The sequence below is a fragment of the Polypterus senegalus genome, chromosome 14 (genome assembly GCF_016835505.1).
Source record: "Polypterus senegalus isolate Bchr_013 chromosome 14, ASM1683550v1, whole genome shotgun sequence".
Classification (NCBI taxonomy): Eukaryota; Metazoa; Chordata; class Cladistia; order Polypteriformes; family Polypteridae; genus Polypterus; species Polypterus senegalus.
Window position 1 is genome coordinate 104,959,218 of NC_053167.1, and position 21,405 is coordinate 104,980,622.

The 21,405-nt window shown below is 39.1% G+C and overlaps 1 protein-coding gene across 4 annotated transcripts in view; it reads right to left on the minus strand.

Moving 5' to 3' along the window:
• The window catches only part of LOC120514667 (very-long-chain enoyl-CoA reductase-like), a 124,832-nt gene that overhangs the window by 53,253 nt on the left and 50,174 nt on the right, over nt 1-21,405 (minus strand). For 2 of the 4 annotated variants that reach the window (XM_039735163.1, XM_039735162.1), the window contains exon 1: nt 14,017-14,280. The exons of 1 other annotated variant lie outside the window; for it this stretch is intronic. In XM_039735163.1, coding sequence (XP_039591097.1) covers nt 14,017-14,196 — 180 coding nt within the window. In that variant the 5' untranslated portion in view covers nt 14,197-14,280. Of the gene's footprint in view, nt 1-14,016; nt 14,281-21,405 lie in introns of those variants that run through there. One more of the 4 variants, XM_039735164.1, reaches the window with a different exon arrangement.

The window sequence follows — 21,405 nt, forward strand, 5'->3', positions numbered from 1 at the left end:
TTAGTAGTTACATACTTTTCTTATATGAACACTTTTGGCCTTTTTGTTTGGGTGTCAATATAACTGTAAATAATTGTAATTGTTGTGTGAAATGAATTGGTGGTCATAAACATTAAGAGATCCAAAAAATGACAGGTTACAGCATGACAAACCAACTCAGGATCCCAGATTAGGACCTGAGTGCAGCCATCCAACGGTGACACCTCAGCACCACACTACTTTGAATGGAGTAGAACAGTGTGAGGTTTTTTATGGTGGCTGGATTGTCAATTCTGCTGCCAACCCCGAAGTTTTTCCCTGCAGCTCAGGGTACAATCAATGGAGTCACTTTTGGCATTTACGGATTGAACCAGCAACCTTCCGATTGCCAGTGCAAATCCCTATCTTCAGAGCCACCACTCTGCCCCGTATTGATGGCTTGAGTTTACAGATTTGTGATTGGTATTAAGATTCAGCAAATGATTTTGTTTAAAGGGAGCATTACAAACTCAGACATGTTTGAGAAACCTGGATCATGTACTAGATAGATAGATAGATAGATAGATAGATAGATAGATAGATAGATACTTTATTAATCCCAAGGGAAATAAAATAAAAATTTGCACATGTACTACAGCCTCGAAATATTCAAAAACCATTTCTTATGCAAAAGTCAGGATTTATTACTTGGCATTTGCTGGTAGTTCACCATCCGTAAGTTGTACAAATTTATGCACCATTGCACATTTCAATGACTGATTTTGTTTTGAACAATTACCTAATGCACATCTGTTTTGTTTGTAAAAAGGGTGTGCTGTGTATAGTAAATAACAATGGCAATAAACTTCATTTCACTGATTTTGACTTCAAACTGTCATCACTGAATGTCTACATAACAGAAACCATCACATAGAAATCGATTCCTATTATGATATATTTAACTGAGATACATTACATTTCCTTATGCTCTGGCTGAGCGAGCAAGATCAAACGCAATACACAGCATTTTTAGTTTGGGCAACCTTGTTAATAGTCATTATTTTCCTGTATAAATCATTGGTTGTTACGATAAAAATGTCAGTTAAATATATCATATAGGAGACACACACAGTGATATTTGAGAACAATTTGGGCACCACAAAAAGAAATGAAATCAATATTTAGTAGATCCGCCTTTTGCAGAAATTACAGCCTCTAAACGCTTCCTGTAGGTTCCAAGTCTGGATTGTGGTTGAAGGTATTTTGGACCATTCCTCTTTACAAAACATCTCTAGTTCATTTATACAGGAAAATAATGACATGATGGAACCACCACCATATTTTACTGTAGGTAAGGTGTTTTTCTTGGAATGCTGTGTTCTTTTTCCTCCATGCATAACGCCCTTGTTATGCCCAAATAACTCAATTTTAGTTTCATCAGGTTGCCCATGGTTGAACGATGCAACAAGATGATGTTGTAGGTCTTTGGTGCTGGTCTGTGGGTTGACTCTGACTGTTCTCACCATTCGCCGCTTCTGTCTATCCGAAATCTTTCTTGGTCTGCCACTTCGAGCCTTAACTTGAACTCAGCCTGTGGTCTTCATTTCCTCCACTGGTACAGCTTTCTTTGGTCTTAGGTCATGTATGTTGCTATTGGTGTTCTAAAAGTTTTGGAATCAATAAAATAACAATTGACTGTAACAACCAACGATTTATACAGGAAAATAATGACTATTAACAAGGTTGCCCAAACTTTTACATCCCACTGTACTTTTCTTAATGTAATTGGTGCAATTGACTGCACACATGTTACGATAAAGGCACCATCACAGAATAAATTTGCTTTTGTAACCAGAAAGTACTTTCATTCAAGTAATATACAAGTAATATGTGATGCTTGGGTGTATTTGAGTAACGTTGTTGCAACCCACAAATAGTGTAAGAACTAATACCTCAAGTTTAAATTTACTGTTTCATTTCCTCTATTCTCCCATGGTTTGCAGTAAAGATATCACTCAGGAACATGGCAGAATTTATATGGTGATTAGATTATGAATGTTCAAAAAAGACATACATGAATGTGTGATGTGACAGGGAGTCACTAAAAGCTTGCACATAGTTTTAAGTTGATTTGAGATTTACAAAGAAACTTGGTTATACCAAGCATTTTATGTAAGTTTTTATAAATCTAATTTTGTGTTTGTGCATATGCCATTGTTGTCTTTTAAGCATATACAAAATTTAGTATAGAATCTAAAGAAGATTTTAAAGGGACCTTGGTCTTTGATATGCAATGGAGCAGAGGTTTTGAATGCTTTTTGAAAGTTGTTATGGAGACTTTTGAGTTTTTGTGATTTATAAGAAATGTTTGTATTCCAAATTATGTAAGTAAAGTTGACATAAATTCATTTGGTTAAAACTTGAATCTATTGTGTTTTTTTATATAATAATATTAATAATAATTATTATTATTTTTATTATATAATAATAGTAGTTCAACTGGAGTAGCATAACATGGACACAGCAAAATAAATCTAAACTAATAAGACGAGATCATGAATATAATTTATGACTGTAATACATTCTTTGAATGTATTGCTAAAGACCAATTATATTCAAAGCTGTAAGTCTCCCAAATGAAGCCCATTAAAGCTTGGAATAAAACTTTGACAATATACTCTGTTGTTCACCACCATCTATGAACTGATTGATGACTCTCCTCTTGTTCACCAATGACTTTCTAAAATGTTCTCTAGTCAGGTGTTCTTATGTGACGTCATGCATTGAGTAACGTGACGACATTACATTCTCTGCATACCAGGAATGGATACAATAAACAGGAGTCATGTTTCAATATTTAAAATCAATCATTATATTTAATTTGCATAAAATTGTAGTGATTTTATTAGGCCAGTCAGTTTATTACAAGGCCTTAAATTAAATGTGTATGTTTTGTGCTAATGGGGTTGATTGAATACAATTATGATTTTGCTGTCACTGTCACTGTATGTATATATATATATATATATATATATATATATATATATATATATATACAGGTAGTCCCCAGGTTACGGACATCCAACATACGGCTTATGAACAAGGCTGCAGCTGCAACGCATGCGCTTCAGTAATTTCCGCTCCGTCATTTTTGGCCTGGGGACGCTGCAAGCGGTGGCTGGACGGAGACTGGAGGGGGGCGATTTTGCTGCCCGTGCAGTGTAGTGTCCCTCGGGCAGGTCCTAGTGGCAAGCGGTTTCACTTCCCGCCCACCACACACAGCTGCCCCATTCGTTCTCAGTGGGCGGCTAGTAATGCTGCAAGTGGTGACCCAGTTGTGGCTGAACGGAGGCCATTGAGAGTGAACAGGGCGGTGGGGGGGTAGCATTGTAGTGGGCATCAGATGGCTGGCTATTGAAAGGGGGCAATTTATTACTTTATTATGTATTATTTATTGGCCGATGGGCGGACACTGAAGCCAGCATACTGTAGTGGAGGTGACTGTGAGATGGGCTGGTGATGAACTGCCCCTCACTGCCCCCATTCATTCTCAATAGCAAGCCTGCTTGGACTGTTATGTACATGACAGGAAGTTGTCTCTTGTCAGTACATCAGACGCGTTGACGACTGGTGCCTTCCTGCTGTGATAGCGTGTACAGTGCTGTGCAGAAGAGCTCATCTTAAGCTGCTGGTAACAGAAGAGAAAAACCATCACCATTGAAAATAAAGTAGAAATAATAAAAAGGTCAGTGAGAGGTGAAACTCCATCATTCATTGGCAGAGCACTTGGTTACAGTCGGTCAACAATAGCATTTATTAAATTTATGTACCTGTTCCAACTTACATACAAATTCAACTTAAGTACAAACCTACAGTCCCTATCTCGTGCGTAACCCGGGGACTGCCTGTGTATATACAGTGGGTACGGAAAGTATTCAGACCCCCTTCAATTTTTCACTCTTTGTTATATTGCAGCCATTTGCTAAAATCATTTAAATTAATTTTTTCCCTCATTAATGTACACACAGCACCTCATATTGACAGATTGAACTTTTTGGCCTTAATTCTAAGCGGTATGTGTGGAGACAACCAGGCACTGCTCATCACTTGTCCAATACAGTCCCCACAGTGAAGCATGGCGGTGGCAGCATCATGCTGTGGGGGTGTTTTTCAGCTGCAGGGACAGGACGACTGGTTGCAATCAAGGGAAAGATGAATGTGGCCAAGTACAGGGATATCCTGGACAAAACCTTCTCCAGAGTGCTAAGGACCTCAGACTGGGCGGTTTACCTTCCAACAAGACAATGACCCTAAGCACACACCTAAAATAATGAAGGAGTGGCTTCCCAACAAATCTGTGACATTTCTTGAATGGCCCAGCCAGAGCTCTGACTTAAACCCAATTGAGCATCTCTGGAGAGACCTAAAAATGGCTGTCCACCAACGTTTACCATTCAACCTGACAGAACTGGAGAGGATCTGCAAGGAGGAATGGCAGAGGATCCCCAAATCCAGGTGTGAAAAACTTGTTGCATCTTTCCCAAGAAGACTCATGGCTGTATTAGCTCAAAAGGGTGCTTCTACTAAATACTGAGCAAAGGGTCTGAATACTTAGGACCATGTGATATTTCAGTTTTTCTTTTTAATAAATCTTTTAATAAATCTGCAACAATTTCAAAAATCTTTTTTGTCTGTCAATATTGTGGGTGCTGTGTGTACATTAATGAGGGAAAACATTAATTTAAATGATTTTAGTCAATCAAATGGCTGCAATATAACAACCTGCAAGAGATTCATCATCTACCATACGCGAGGAAAATTGAATTGGGTCTCAGGACAATACAAGTTTTCATAGTCATTTTGTTGCCACAAGGGAGGGTTTTGTATGTATATATATATATTTATATATATATATATATATATATATATATATATATATAGAGAGAGAGAGAGAGAGAGAGAGAGAGAGAGAGAGAAATCGAAATGGGGAACATCACTTCAAAATGATGATACTCATTCTGTCAAATTTTGGACTTTTCCAATGGTCACCTCATAGTGGATGAATTAGTCCGCCACCCTTGATAGATGAAATCTGTCATCTTAGCTGCTCTGGCTCACTGTCTGTTAAAAATGACAGCTGGTTTTCCTGAATTTCACATTTGCAGTGTCTAGATAGTTTTCAAAATGTCGTCATCCAAGGCAGCCCTGCTTTTGTTAAATTTGCATGAATGGCAAACTTATACAGATTGCCAACTTGCTTTCCCTTTCAAACGTTACATTAGTAGCAAGCACGCAGCTTATTGGCTGTAATTGACCATGCGTGTTTATTTGAAAAGGAGTTGCACATTTACAGCTCCTAATTATAAATGTGGAAATCTGAGTCTCGGCTGCTTTGTGGATATCTTAAGACACACATTTGCTCTGTGCATATACAGTGTGCAAAAAGCAGGCCGTAGCTAATTTCATTTCCATACTTTCCTGTGCTTTTGTAGTTCAAAAATTGCTTTTTAAAATGTGAAACCAAAAAGCTACATCTCAGGCCTATTTAACTTGGGAACAATGGAGTTATTTCTTATATTTTGTACCAGCAGTATAAAGGTACACTGCACTATTTAGAGCATGTGTTACTAGCCACTCACTTGAAGACTAAGGGCTTCATCTTCAGAATTTATATTTTCTGGAAATGTCAAGGAATTTGTAGTAAAAAAATAATAATCGGTATGATGATTTTTTTTTTATTCAGCCTTCCATTTGTATAACGTTAACTGCATTAAGTCTATATCTCAGGGTAACAGAATAGTGTACTGTATATATTTTTTTAATGTTTTGGCTTTATTTTATAAAGCAGACTCTGTGGAATTCTTACAACTTAATGGTGAATCATGCACTCAAGAACACCAGTGGAAATGAAGTGGAAATACATTTAGGACTGAAGCCAGAAGCAAAGAGTTGTGGGACTAATGTAAAGTAGTTGAAGAAGAAACTTTGACACCCTTTAAGAAGTATCTGGATGACATATATGGACAGCTTAGCTATTAGCTAAACAATGGTGAGAGAGTCAAGCTTGGGGGGCCTTCACAAAAGAGGGCCTGTTAAGGTCCATTGAGGCATTCCTTATGTGATTTTTGGGTTATATAAGAAATAAGCTTGTTGTTGATGTACTGAATTATCTCCTGTCATTTGCAAAGTTTCTCATGTTCTTATGTTTAATATTTTATAAAGGAGACTAATTTTCAGGACAGTGAACTTCCATCCTTTCATTTTCTAAATCCAGTTACAAGGGCAGGGTCTCTGCAAGCAACAGGCACAGGCAGGAACGACCCCTGGACAGGAGCACCAGCTCATTGCAGGGTGAACAAACAAACTCGGACACACACAAACCAATTTAGCTTTGCCAGTCCACCTAACCTGCTTATCTTTGTGGAATGAAACCACAGCACCTGGAGGAAACCCACTCAGACACAGACAGAACATTCAAACTCTGTGCAGGGAACACCCAGGATGTGAACTCAGAACTCCTTACTATGACACCACTGCACCCACGCAGGGAACGGTGAGTATAAAATTGGTCTTCATTCTTATCCATTCATTAATTACTAATGGGGGACAGGGTCCTTTTTGACAACTTTGGACAAAAAGCAGGGATCAATCCTGGATGTGATGCCAGACATGCCAGGGCAATTGTATGTGTAAATATAAAACTCTACCTGCCCAAATTTGTTTTTTTTTGTTTTTGTTTCCCTTATTGGAAATTCCATTAAGAATTTTTTTCCTTTTTGTATATGGAGCTATACATTATGAATCCTATCATGAGCATCAATATTAGTATTTTGCAATATTTCAAATCTAACATTAGTCTCAAATCTGTTTAGCTCAGTTCAGGATTGTGAGGAACCAGAGATTATCCTGGTAGCAATAGAATAAAGGCAGGAACCAAACCTGGATGTGGTGCCATTTGATTTCAAGCCCCAGTTGTGCACAAATCCAGAAATTTTAGAATTCCCAATCATTCTGTTGTATTCATGTTGGGTTAACAGGCCGGCCTTAGTGACAAATATATACATGTTATAGGGGAAGAAATATATACACATATATATTATTTTTATATATATATATATATATATATATATATATATATATATATATATATATATATATATATATATATATATATATAGTGAAGGATGGCCGCCATTTATCCCGGCCAATACCCCCAAGCCGCCAGGTGGAGCCCTCCTTGCAGCATGGAGGTCCCCAGAAGACCAGCAGGGCATCATGGACAATGGAGTTTTTATGCAAAGCCCTGCTGGATGCCATGGGGGCCACAGAAGGGAGCTGCAGGGAGGCATCGCTCAACCCACAAGAAGGTAAGGAGGGTCGGGAAGTAGCTGATCGGGATGTCACAAAAATATTAAAGACAGACCGCAGTTCGCCGAAGAAGGCAACTCGACCCTCTGAGAACTCCAAGTCCCAGAAGCCTCCTGAGATCCGTCAGAGCACGTGCCTGAAGCAGGCGTGCTCATTGGCTCCCGGCCGGCAGAGAAGACAGACAAGGAAGTAAGTCTTATGCCGGTCGAAATAAATAATGACTTGCGGGAACACGAACGCTTAATCGACCCCGTAGAAAGTTTCTTACAGGTCCTGACGACCATTGAAAAGATCGTCGGGGAGTTGGGAGCTGCAGCCAGAGAGCCGTTGGAGAAGGTGAGGGCCTACGTGCGCCGATTTGGTGGGGAGCCTCCCGTAATGAATAATGCGGCGATACAGGTAGGCGAGACCCGTTTTGTACATAATAGAGGGACGCAGTGTGATCCGGGCCCGCGTTTATTAAGTAGCGGGTGCTAATACACGGCGTGCCCTACAAGAGAGGCCGGTACGTTAACCGAGTGGTCAGCGGAACGGATAATCGATCCGGTGCAGCTAGACAGTGCTGATTCCCGGAGCGAGACGGCCCTTAACACACCGCCACCGGTAATTTGTAAATCAAGAGGGGTGCAGACAGTAAAGTGGCTCTCTTCTTGTAATAGAGAGACCCAGACTGTATATAAGCCCCAGATTAAACAGGAGGGCTCTAAGATTAAACCGAGGTCTCCTGACAAGAAAGGAATAGAGACAGAAATGGAGAAAGCACCGTTAAAGGCGGCAGGGGTTTCTCTCCCAGCAAGACAAGGGGCGGACCTAACATTTCCTAATTGTTTTCAGTCCCAGCAGGGGGAGAATACCAGGAGGACAGAGGCAGTGTTACGGGTGCCGAAGGTTGGGCCATATTTGGCGGAACTGTCCTTGGAGAGAGGGGGACAAGATGTCGATTTGGACTAATATTCCCCCTAGGTTCTCCAGGGAACAAGATGTTCGAATTAATCAAGGCTCAACCAGAACTTCCTCTTGGAAGAAGACTTCCCTCTCGGGGCAGACCGCTCCGAATAATAATTCGCCGCTGGGGAATACTGTGAAGGATGGCCGGCCATTTATCCCGGCCAATACCCCCAAGCCGCCAGGTGGAGCCCTCTTGCAGCATGGAGGTCCCCAGAAGACCAGCAGGGCATCATGGACAATGGAGTTTTTATGCAAAGCTCTGCAGTATGCCGTGAGGGCCACAGGAGGGAGCTGCAGGGAGGACCGAAGGCTTCTTCGTGCCCTGTGACCTGGAGGTTCGTCATAGGAAGAGCGATGGACTTCCGGGTTGAAGAAAAGGACTATTTACCCTGACCCGGAAGGAATAAGGACTTGTGGACTGTTGGACAGAAACACCTCCGGGACAGGGAGTATAAAAGGACTATGGGAACTCCCAGACAATGAGCTGAGCTGGGTGGAAGGGTAGCAACGCGTCTGGGAGCTTGAGGATTGATTTATTGGTGATTTAATGAGTATTGTGGAGGAGAGTGTGCTTTGTACACTGTGGCATAAAAATAAAGTCAACTTGAGGACTTTTACCTGGTGTCTGGAGTCGTGAACAGGGGTTCAAGGGAGCGAGAGCGCCCCCTATCGTTCACAATATATATATATATATATATATATATATATATATATATATATATATATATATATATATATATATATATATATATAATATACATACAATATACATACAGGGTGGCACATGGAAATTTTGGAATTAGGTGTTGGTGGCCCTGGGGCGCTAGCAGTTGTTTGGTACCAATGTGACCTCGTTTAGAACTCCTTGCCATTAGTTATAATGGATTAGTGGAGTGATGTGCAATGAGCATTCGCTGTGAAAGCCTTTAATAAGAATGGTGACAGTGTGATTGATGCACAAAGGGAATACCAGTTAGAACGTCATGGTCGTGTCCAGTCTGCTCACAACATGGGTGTGTAATTTCAAAGAAACGGTGGAGCCACTTCACATACTAGCTGACAATCAATGGCAGCTATTTAAGGATTGTTTGAAAGGTGCATCATTTATCGCAATGGTGACATTCCATGGCCTCCGAGATCCCCAGATCTCACTATTTGTGATTTTTTTTTTTCTGTAGGGACATCTTAAAAGCCAAGTGTATCGCACAGTTCCCACAACCATTGCTGAAGTAAAAAGGAGGACTGAAAAGGAAATCACTGGCATTACTCTTGACATGTTACGTCAAGCAAGGCAGAATTTCCACAACAAGCTGTCGGAACGTGAGAACAGAGAACTGAACAACACTTTCATGATATTTTCTTCAAAAGATAAAATGAATATTGAATGAGTATTGATTACCATCATTAATTGCAAATCCTCCTGTACAATACATTTCATCATTAAATTTATTTTGTAATGTGTTTATTCGTGCATTGAATGTTAATTGAAAATTTCCCATTTCCCTGCGCCACCCTGTATATACTATATATTTGTATATATAAAAGTAAAAAAAAAATGCATATAAAGTATATGTCTACATACAGTATCTAAAGCATATACAGATATGCAATGCTGTTATTTTTGAATAACTATTAAGGATACCTAGCATAAACTGGGCATAAACTGTATTTGGGAACAAAACGGCCTACAGTCATTCTCTGTACAAATGGAGAATCTGTGCAAAGACTGGTAGAGATGTGGATTTGTATTCCAGACAAACACACCTTATATATTATACACGCTGTATTACCGAGTCTCATTCAGGTAATTTTGTCAGACAATGGACCTCAGTAATAGTGCCATCAATTATTTAGTGCTTTTCTGTATACAATGTTTAAAGTGTTTTGTTTTTTTTTTTAAACCTAGGGCTATTATTATTGGCAGGCTTTGGACCTAGGACTTCAAACCCTGAGGCTGTGGGTTCAGATCCTACTACTGGCACTGGGTCTCCATGAGAAAGTCACTTCACTTGCCTGGGCTCCGATTGGGAAAACAAAAGAAATGTGACTAATTGCATCTCAAATATAACTTTGAACAAACGTGTCCTTTAAATAATAAGCAATAATGCTATTATTAGGTCATTGGACCTGCTAACTCTTGAACATGCTCTACACAATTGCCCAGGAGTAAAACATTCCTGCATTTGATCAACTTCTGCTTTTCACAATGACTTCGCTTTTGTTGATGGTCATTGCAAAAATAAAAAAACATTTACACAAAACTGTATTCTTTTGAATTGAAATTGGTAATCAGCCGTGTTCCCTCTAAGCTGTGCTGTGCACCCTTTTGATCTGCTGTGCAGATGTTATCACGCTGCTAACTGCCCCTCCTGCACAGCAGTTTGCTAGAGCTGTGTAGCTGTTATTGCGCCTTTCACCTTTTGGTAATGTACCCATGTGTCCTGAAACTCCACAGGTCAACCACCTGCCAAGTTGTTGTTGATGTGTTGCCTTTCTCAGCGCTTGACACTTCACAGTGTTCCAGCACCCCAAATCCGACTTATCGTTCATGTACTGTATGTGTGCTTTATGGCACTCAACACTTCATGGCCGGAGGTTGATAGAGGAGAACAAATAACTAAGATGAGAGCCAGTCTGCATTTAAGTGTGCCGGTAGTCAACAGCAAAAAACAGCACTTGCTGACCATTGAGCTTTGCATCTTCTTTAAGCTTTGTCAGACTTTCTCTTTTCATTTCAAAACATAATCATGTCTCTTTTTTCCTGTCCAGGGCACCACCCCATCTTCAGTTGTCTGTCCATCAATCACTTCTGTTGCATCCTTTGTTTGCATAAAATTCACTCTCAGCATGTTAGTATAATATTAATATTGATTAAAAAAATTGACAAGCTATTTAGCTCAGCCATTAAAACCAGCTAAAATTATTCCCAGGATATGAGGAATGCATGTGCTGTAAGGTTACGAGCAATCTGGCTAATTTTCTTTTTTCTATAAAGTCACCAAATTTCAATAAAATTCATCAAGGCATTTTGGAGTTTTTGGGGTATTTAGTTTTTCTATTGTAGTTTTTTTTTTTTTTTTCTTTACCGATAAATCTTGATATATCAAAATGTCCTTTCTTAGTGGATACCAAATTTCAGTTTTTTAACTGAATGAGAAATAGTTATGTTGATGAGTGAGTGAATGAGTCTTGTCTTTTATACATAGTTTATTTTTATGATGTTTCTATCTCTGTTTTATGTGTGTTTCAACAAATTTGTATTTATATATGTCTGAGTTCTGTATTTAGTAGTTAGCATAATCTATAATTGTGTATTGACTGCAGATTGACTCAGTGAAGAAAACTATGCAAGAAAAAAAAGTTGTATTGTGTTGTATTGTGTTGTGTTGGAATATTTGCTGGTTTAGGTTCAGTATTCAAAATGTGTGATCCTCTTCTTTGTTGACTTTTAATATTTTGATGGCAGTATGAATTAAAGAACACACATTTTGCATTAGTTTCACTATATTATTGTGATCCTTTATTTATTAGTCCTAGACATGTTTTGGTTGGCTATGGGCAACATGCTAGCACAGTGATTAGAGCTGCTGCTTCACAATCCAAGAGTCCAAGGTTCAGATCCCATTATTGTCTTTGAGTAGTTAGTTTGGTCTCCTTGTGCTTACATGGATTTAAACCCACACCCTTACAACTTGTGCACCAGCCTTATTGGCAGCTCTAAAGTAGCGAGTATTGTCTTGCCTTTGATAGACGTTAAGAGGGTTGGTTTCTGCTATGAACCAAATGCTGCCAAGGAACTCTGAATTGTGTCAAGAAGTTTTGATGATGGATGAATAGGTTTGTTTTTTGTTTTTTGTCCCCCCCTCCCCAACATATTTTGTTATAAAAATATTGACATTTATGATGAACCCGCATAATTACTGTTTGATATTGCTAGATTTTATCTTTATTTACTAAAATGTGCCAAGAAACGATACTGTGGCTCCTTTATACCAACAGCAATACACCTTCATAATGGGACTGTGACTGCCAAGTCAGAAATTTTCTTTCTTTTTAATTTTCTTGCTTTGTAATTAGTCGGCTGCGTATTCAGATCAAAGTGTGTTTGTATGTTTATTTATTTGCTTACTTACTTTTCCTCCTATAGTTATTCATTTAAACAGTTTCTGTAAAAGCCTAATTTCTTTCTAGGGGCTTATCTATCTATCTATCTATCTATCTATCTATCTATCTATCTATCTATCTATCTATCTATTATCTTTAAGGCCGGGTTCCCCAACCCTGATCCTGGAGGGCCCCAGTGGCTGCAGGTTTTCATTCTAACCCTTTTCTTATCTATCTATCTAATATGCACAATGTGTGTTGGTGTTGAAGTTTAATTAATATATTTGTTTTAATTTCATTTACTTGTTAAAATAAATAAAATTGAATGTATTGGAAGAAATGAATGGGTTGTAATGGGTTGGTCTAGCCTGACAGCATAGGACACAAGATAGGTACAATCCGCCAATGCTATTCCACATCCAGACCATTTCATTTCATTTCATTAGATTTTATGATTTAATGCAACAGTGCAAATCTGTCAGTGAGAAGTACAATAAATAAAAATTAGTTGAACTCCACTTGACATTTTTCAGGAGCATAGCCAGTAATTAATTAGGGAAACTACATGAATTATATTTCAGTCAATGATCAATCAGTTGAAACTATCAAAAATATGCTTTAGAGGGGGTTCAAAATCAAACACCCACCACCACTGATAGCTATTCACACATATGTTCATGTTTAAGTTTTAATATCAATATCTCTAATTTTCTCCTTGCTTCATAAACTAATCCATATGGAGAATATTGTTATATTTTCAGACTCGCTAATTCCATTTTAGAGTGACTCTTGGCAGCATTGCCCACAAATCAGGAAAACCCGTTCAAACATGGGGAGAATGTGCAAACTCCACAGGGATTTTAGCCTAGGATGCTTAATCCATGTGGTACCTATTGATGTGTGTGTGATTAGTTGAAAAGGAGACTTCCAGCTGCTTTTGAGCTGTCTTCAGAGTGATAAACACAAATGCCATCTTAGGTGGCCCTTGCTGTGTGAAACTTTCACTTCTGCCTTCCCCCACCCAGGCACACTGTAGCGGTTCTCTGGAGTATTTGGTTACAAACATGTGCAAGCAATCTACAGTAGTCAGAAAAACATTATAAATCATCTATTAATTTGGTGCAAATTGTCATAATTTGCCTGAGATTAGCTATTTTAGTATTAATCACATGGATATTTTTAAAAAAAGGAACAAATTCTGGCACTAATGTCCAGATGCTGAGTTGAATTTTCCAATTCATATTTGAATATTTTAAAATAGCCTTTATTTCATTTAATATCATCCATCATCCTAAAGCAGCATACAGATGCTTTCCTACTTTAAAGCAAATCATAAAATACAATTAATCAAAGGTTTGCACAAACGAGCAAAATTTCCCCGACAGGAATCTACATCACTCCACAGTAATATTATTTCAGTAAACTGATGAGCAAAGCTGAAAATGAATCATTCTACAGCAGCTTATTGCATACATTTTAGTATGCAGTGTGCTATTTGGTTTTACATGATTGCACTAGCAGAACTGCGTTTTAACACTCTCTCTGCATATTATGCTGCCTATTAAGAATTGGGCATTCCGTTTTAGTTCTGAATGTGCTAGACCACAACTTCAATCTGATCAAATGAAAATCTCTTACCTTGTCCAGAAAACAGAGCTGCTCCTTTGTCTTCGGATCCAGGATCTCCACCTCAAAGAAAACATAATTTTTAATTTTGGCTGGCTCCCCCAGCTCAGTCAGACCCTCCTCACATACTTTCTTAATGAAATGAGAAACAGCAAATAAATTTCTCAATTCCACCGACTGAGCAGGGGCCATACTCTCTTTTAATGCCTGCAGTCCTTCAGAACAAGCAACATCAGTGCAAAGGTGCAGCGAGAAAGTGCCGCGTACTTGGCCGCTCACACGAAGCCTCTAGCCAAGGGTATGCGGCTGGCATGCTGCGAGTGACCTCATTGATATATAAGCTTATGCAACAGGAGAATGAAATTCCTCGTGTCCAACTAAAAACACATTTGCAAGCAGCCTGCTGAAAGATGCAAATTATTCATTTGGATTATATTATTTTTTTATTTATTTAGGAAGGGAAAGCTAAATATGTCATCAGCTAATTGCTACTGGGGAAAAGTTTTGCAACTTTACGCTTACAGTGACACCATCTAGAAAACTGATTAGCTCTAGAGTTTCATTATGGTCTGCCTCAGCAGGGGTCAGGTTTATGTTATCCTCATAAAAACAGTCCCAGAGATGGAGAAAACATCCACAGGTTCAGTAAGCTATAGTAAAATCCACAAATCATTACAGAAGTCAGTTCTCATGCTCTTAAAGCCTGTGCTGACCAGCTTTATGGTGTCCACTGTCACCTGTTCAATCTGTCCCTAAGGCTCCAGAATGTACCACTGCTGTGGAAAATATCCTGCATTGTTCCTGTTCCAAAGAAGGCAGGAGCCTCTTCACCTCATGACTACAGACCAGTGACACATCTCACATCATGAAGACCTTTGAGAGACTGGTCCTGGACTATATGGATCCTCTTGACTAGACCACTTGGTCCCACTGCTGTTTGCCTATTGGACAAAGATTTGAGTGGAGCATTCAATGATCCATCTGCTCCACAAGGCTTATTTTCACTTGGTAGCATTGTCATGATTATGTTTTTTGATTTCTCCAGTGCCTTGAATACCATTCTGCCATCACCAATGAGGGGTAAACTCAGCGATGAGCAAGTGGGTGAGCCAATGGTGTCCTAGATAATGGACTACCTGTAGAGCAGACTGTAATTTGTGAGATTCAAGGACTGTTTTTCACATACGATTATGAACAACACTGGAGTACCATAAAGAACAGCCGTGCTGTTGTTTTCTCTTCATTCTGTACACCTCAGACAATAAATGTAACACCAGGGGCCTCATGTATAATGCCATGCGTAGAACTCGCACTATAACATGGCGTAAGCACAAAAGCCGAAATGTGCTTACGCACAGAAAAATCCAGATGCAGGAATCTGTGCGTACTCCAACTTCCACGTTCTTCCGCTACATAAATCCCGATCAGCGTGAAAACTAGCGCTCGTGCACGTGCATTTTGTAACGCCCCAAATCCTCCCAGAATTACGCCTATTTGAATATGCAAATCAATATAAAACTCCCTTAAGCGCAGCCTTCTGTGAAAAGACAATGGGAAAAGCACGGGGAAAATATAAGAATTTCAGCGAATACCAAGTGGAGGCAAAGGAAAAACATACTATTTGTTCAAATAAACCGTGGTATAATCAACAAAATGAAGTTGATCGAGTGACATAGCGTGTTGGAGAAACTTGAAAGCTCACATTCACAAAATCGCACAGTGCGGAAATAAAAAGAAGTCACATATCAAAGTTGCCGTGAAAAGAAGAGTTGTAAGCCCACTGTCTGAGTATCATATGAAAGCTTATTAGGGTACAGAGAAAAAGGCACGGTGGGGAAAAAGCACGAAATGTCAACTTTAATCTCGAATTTTCCACTTTAATCACGTAGTTTATTTTGTCATTTAGTAGAACATTATAAACTTCATCTTAAAATCGTTTAATTAACCAGTTTCTCAAAATTACATCGTAATTAAAGTAGCACGTTAAATGCTTTGTTTTGTATTTGATCTTCTACTCGTATGTGATCTATGTGTGTGAATCACTACTTGCTTCTTAAACTGGCTCTCTTCCTCCAACTGGACACAGAATCCATTACATTTGTGATATTACAGCTCTCTGAATAACTAAAATACTGAGATGTATACGTGATGTCATTTTCATGATGATAGGAGCTAAAGCACGTTATTAAACATGTGTTTCATGAGCCTCATGCTCATGACAAGCATTTATCTTTTGTCGAAATTTGTTGCTGCGTTTTTAGCTGTGTTGTTATTTTCTCTTTCTGTTTTATATTCAATATATATTGGCGTAGCCGTCACTGCAGTCCTTGCTTTTCTTTCCCCAAGTAACCGATCGCCACACAATCAGCTCTGTAATAGAAGTTAAGCCATCTGTAAGCTTAGCGCCGATTCTTCAAAACGTTTAAAGAACATTGAAATATCTTCGTAGTACATGTTTAATTATTCTATCCTTCACGACACTCCCAGTGAAGAATATAGATTATTTAAATGAAGTTAAAGTTTTATGTGTATAATTTAACAAACATATTTTGCTGCATTTCACCTTAAAATGATATCGTCATCATATGTAAATAGGCGCTTTATAAAGTGGCTCAGGTTGTGCGATATTATAACTGTAGTGCAAGTTTACAGTGGGGTGATTGTACTTATAAGTAAAAACAGTTCTACAAGGAGCACTTGATTTGCTGCATTTAAAGTTCTTGGGATTAAACTGTTTCTGAACCGCGAGGTCCGTACAGGAAAGGCTTTAAAACGTTTTGCAGTGGCTGAGACAGCGTGTCCTTAAAGCTGTATACCGATAATTCTCTTTCCGATCAGCTGCTGCTGTGATTCACACTCAGATACAGTGATATAAATACTCCGAGTGTGCAGTGAGAGTAATATGGAAAAAGATGATCCGCTGTGGCAACTCCTAACGGGAGGAGCTGAAAGAAGAAGAAGAAGAAATAGAAGTGAGAGTAACAACGCTAAAGCAGTTATGGTATTTGGAATACTATGGCTGTTCCCTGGACCATTATATTGTTACGAGTTAATTACAATCAGATGCATTACACTAATAAACAATATGCGGTTAGTTTCTGTGTATTTATAAAGCCGCGTCATGAAAATAATGAGTAATCACACAAGAACAGTAGCATTGCTTTGACGCTGGGTGCCGCCAGTTTGCAAAACCGAGCGGAGAACTTGCGTACGACAAGGCATGAGGTACCGTGGAAAAGTGCGTGGATTTACGCCAAGTGTAGGTTTTATACATCGCGATTTGAACGTGGAAAAGTTCTTACGCAACATTTCTGTGCGTACGCACCGTTTATACATGAGGCCCCAGGTCACTTCACTTGAAGAAATTCTCAAATTATTTTGTACTTATGGGGAGTATTGGTAAGGGGGATGAGACATATGGGAGTCGGATGGAGAACTTTGTTTCTTGGTGCAAAGAGAATTTTCTGTAGCTTAACATCACAAAAACTGGTTCACTGGCTTTCACTGCACCAAAGAACCTCTATGTCTGAGCGCTATTCAGAGAGTGGATGTAAAGGTTGTCCATTCCAACAGGTACTTGGAGGATCCACATCAATGACAGGTTGGGCAGGTATTGAAATAGAGAGGAACAATATAAGAAAGTTCAGAGCAGATACCTTATTTTCTTAGAAGAGTGCATTCTTTTAATGTGGGTATAAAGAATTGAGAGAATGGTGACCTCCTTTACAAGTTCTACAACTCTGTGTTGGCCAGTGTGATTTTTCTATGCTGTGGTGTGCTGGTTTGGTAACATCACTTCAGGACAGGCCCATCAAGTCAACAAGCTAATTAAAAGGGCATACTTAAATACGGGACACACTCTGGACCCGCAGGAGGTAGCAGCAAAGGAGAGAATTAAAACAAAACTGAGTGCCATTATGAATAATGCTGAACATTCTCTCTGTAACATACTAACACTATGGGCATTCAGCAGTGGTGCAGCAAGAAATGCTACTGGGGCTCCTTTATAACAACAGCAATATGATTGCATTACCCCTCACTGTGGTTGCAGATTTTATTTTTTTCTTAAGGATTCATACTTTTTAGTCATTCTGGTGTATATTCAGACCACAGTGTGTGCGCGTATTGATATTTATTTATCTACTGTATTTATTTAAGAAGTTTCTGTAAAAAGCCAAATTTCCCCCTGGAGATAAATAAAGTTCATTTGTTCTGTCTATCTGACTATCTAATCTACCACTGGTGCACTTACCATCAATTGCCAAAGTTGCTCAATCCAATTCTGAATCGTGGAAGGGGAGTGGGACATGAACAAACCCTGCATGTGATGTGATTCCATTTCCAGACCATTCCATTTAATTTTTGCTGCCACCCATTACACACTTTAAGAAATGGTGACTAACATAGGCATACTTAGCTCTCTGGGTATAACTTGGTATATTAGCAGAAAACTGGTTTACCAGGCACACTTCTCATGCTCCTCAAGGATGACAAGATCTTAGTTCACAACGCAGTGGTGGAGCACCATGACATCTGTCATAGTGGTATGCATTAATGAGACTGTAAATCATGCAACTACACGTTAACTTGAAGAAATCTCACCACTGGTTCACAGTGTTACCATCAGCTAGTCACCTAATGAGTCCCCAGTATTGTTGTGCAGATGTATAGTGGGATGTTACATGTTACGTCAAATATTCAAAACCTTCAAGGTGCGTTATTCATCCAAAGGGACACAACTGAAAAAGACAATTTCTGGAACTTTCTTTGACCCTAAAGTTTTACCAGTGAAGGGTCAAAGAAATTGAGAACGTATTCCTAAAGTAGCAGGTACGATACAGAAACAGTCCCAGGATGGGGAGTCACATACACACTCATTAAAAAAAACACACACACACAAATTAAGAGTTACCACTTAACCTGAGAGTGGCTCAGTTGCCCGGTGTGTAGGGCTGCTGCCTCACAGAACCCAGATGTTGTCTGCCTTGAGTCTACACTTTATCATTGTTGCCACATGGGTTTTACTCAGGGTGTTCCAGTTGTACTCCTATACCCCTAAGGACGTACAGGTTAACACCAAATATGATTTTTCCGGTAATATTCAATCGTAGCCTTCATTTGTATCATGTTTGTGAGTCAGAGGCAGTCGGCATTGAGCTTCCAAGGAGCCAGTCACGATTCAGCGATTCACTCCAACTAGTCCACAACTAGCTCTGACAAAGTTAAACAGTGACAGTTAAGTTTTGTCTTTAGTAATAGGGGCAGGCTCTGTGTGCACGAGAGCTGACAATCAAAGAATGCTCATCCAGAAGCACAATGCATATAAAGCAGCAATGAGAAATCAGGAACATGCATGTGTTGGAACTCAAAACAGAAGAGAAGATTGTCTGATGTCTAATACTGTAAGTACCACCACAAGATGGGGGAATGAAAGGGTTGAGATAAAGGCTGAACTCACCATAGCTGTCAACCCTTTGTAGAGCACTGGCTCCATCATTTAGCACGCTATTGGGGACGAGTGTTACTGTGCTGGAGGGTTGTCAAGCAGTCAGTAATATGACATGAAAGACTTTTTTATTCACTTAAACTGACATGATCTGACAATGATATAACAACGACAGTTGGCAAGTCTGACATACCCCACAAGTAAAAGTTCTTTATACATATTGACCATGTGACTGGAAAACATACATATGGGTCATGTAACACGAGGGTACAGCACTGGTCATTATTGGCTTCTGTTATGTCATGAGCTTCTTTCTCTGCATTCTGCTAGAAAACATGAGATTAAATATTTCTCTCGGTCACCACTAAAAAGTACATGGGCTAAGTAACATGTCAAAAGGTATAATTTTCATCATTGATTTGAATCAGCTCTGTCTGCACATCATTATTTTACAGTTAAACCAGCTGAGACAAAGCTTAAGCAAACCAGAGGATATGTGTCTTCTTTACAGATGCTTGAAATGATAAATGCCATTGAACAAACAAATATTAGTATTGCATTTTGAAATATCCATTATTTAGAATATTAGAACACTCTAGATGAGAATTGGCCATTCAGCCCAACAAAGCTATCCACTTATTTCTTCCAAGAAAACATCGAGTCGATTTTGAAAGTCCCTAACATTTTACTGTCTACCAAACTACTTGGTAGCTTATTCCAAGAGTCTATCGTTCTTTGTGTAAAGAAAACCTTCCTAATGTTTGTGTGAAATTTACCCTTAACAAGTTTCCAACTGTGTCCCCGTGTTCTTGATGAACTCATTTTAAAATACAAGTCTCGATCCACTGGACTAATTCCCTTCATAATTTTAAACACTTCAATCATGTCACCTCTTAATCTTCTTTTGCTTAAACTGTAAAGGCTCAGCTCTTTTAATCTTTCCTCATAATTCAACTCCTGTAGACCTGGAATCAGCCTAGTTGCTCTTCTCTGGACCTTTTCTAGTGCTGCTATGTCCTTTTTGTAGCCTGGAGACCAAAACTGCACACAGTACTCAAGATGAGGCCTCACCAGTGCATCATAAAGGCTGAGCATAACCTCCTTGGACTTGTGCTCCACAGATCATGCTATATAACCTAACATTCTGTTAGCCTTCTTAATGGCTTCTGAACAGTGTTGGGAAGTTGATAGCTTAGAGTCCACTATGACTCCTAAATCCTTCTCATAAGGTGTACTCTCGATTTTCTGACTGCCCATTGTGTATTCAAACCTAATATTTTTACTTCCTATGTGTAATACTTTACATTTACTGACATTAAATTTCATCTGCCAAAAATCTGCCCAAGCCTGTATGCTATCTTTCTGTAGTGATATAACGGATTCCAAATTATCTGCTAATCCACCTATCTTGGTATCATCTGCAAAATTAACCAGCTTGCTACTTATATTCCTATCTAAATCATTTATATATATATATTAAAAATAGCAGCGGCACTAGCACTGACCCCTGTGGACCACCACTCTTAACATCGGCCAGTTCTGATGAGGTTCCTCGCACCATCACCCTCTGTGTCTGAACCAATTCTGCACCCAACTAAAAACATCACCCTGAACTCCTACTTCTTTTAATTTGATGCCCAACCTCTCACGTGGCACCTTATCACCTTATACCACTATGTTAAGAGTATGCAAGTGGTGTCTCTTGTCTGTCTCTCTGTTTGTTTCATTTATCATATTTTATTACACTCCTGTATTATATTCTCCACAATGAAAATAATCAGCTTTTATACATTGCTATCCTAACTGTATTTTCACAGACATAACTCCCTTTTAGATTAACATTATGTTAACAAATTTATGTGAGATAGTGAAGGCATAATTTGTATGAGTTTTCCCAAATTCTAAATTTGCAAATCCACCCTTTTTTCTGTTCACCTTTATCAGGAGTTTAAATC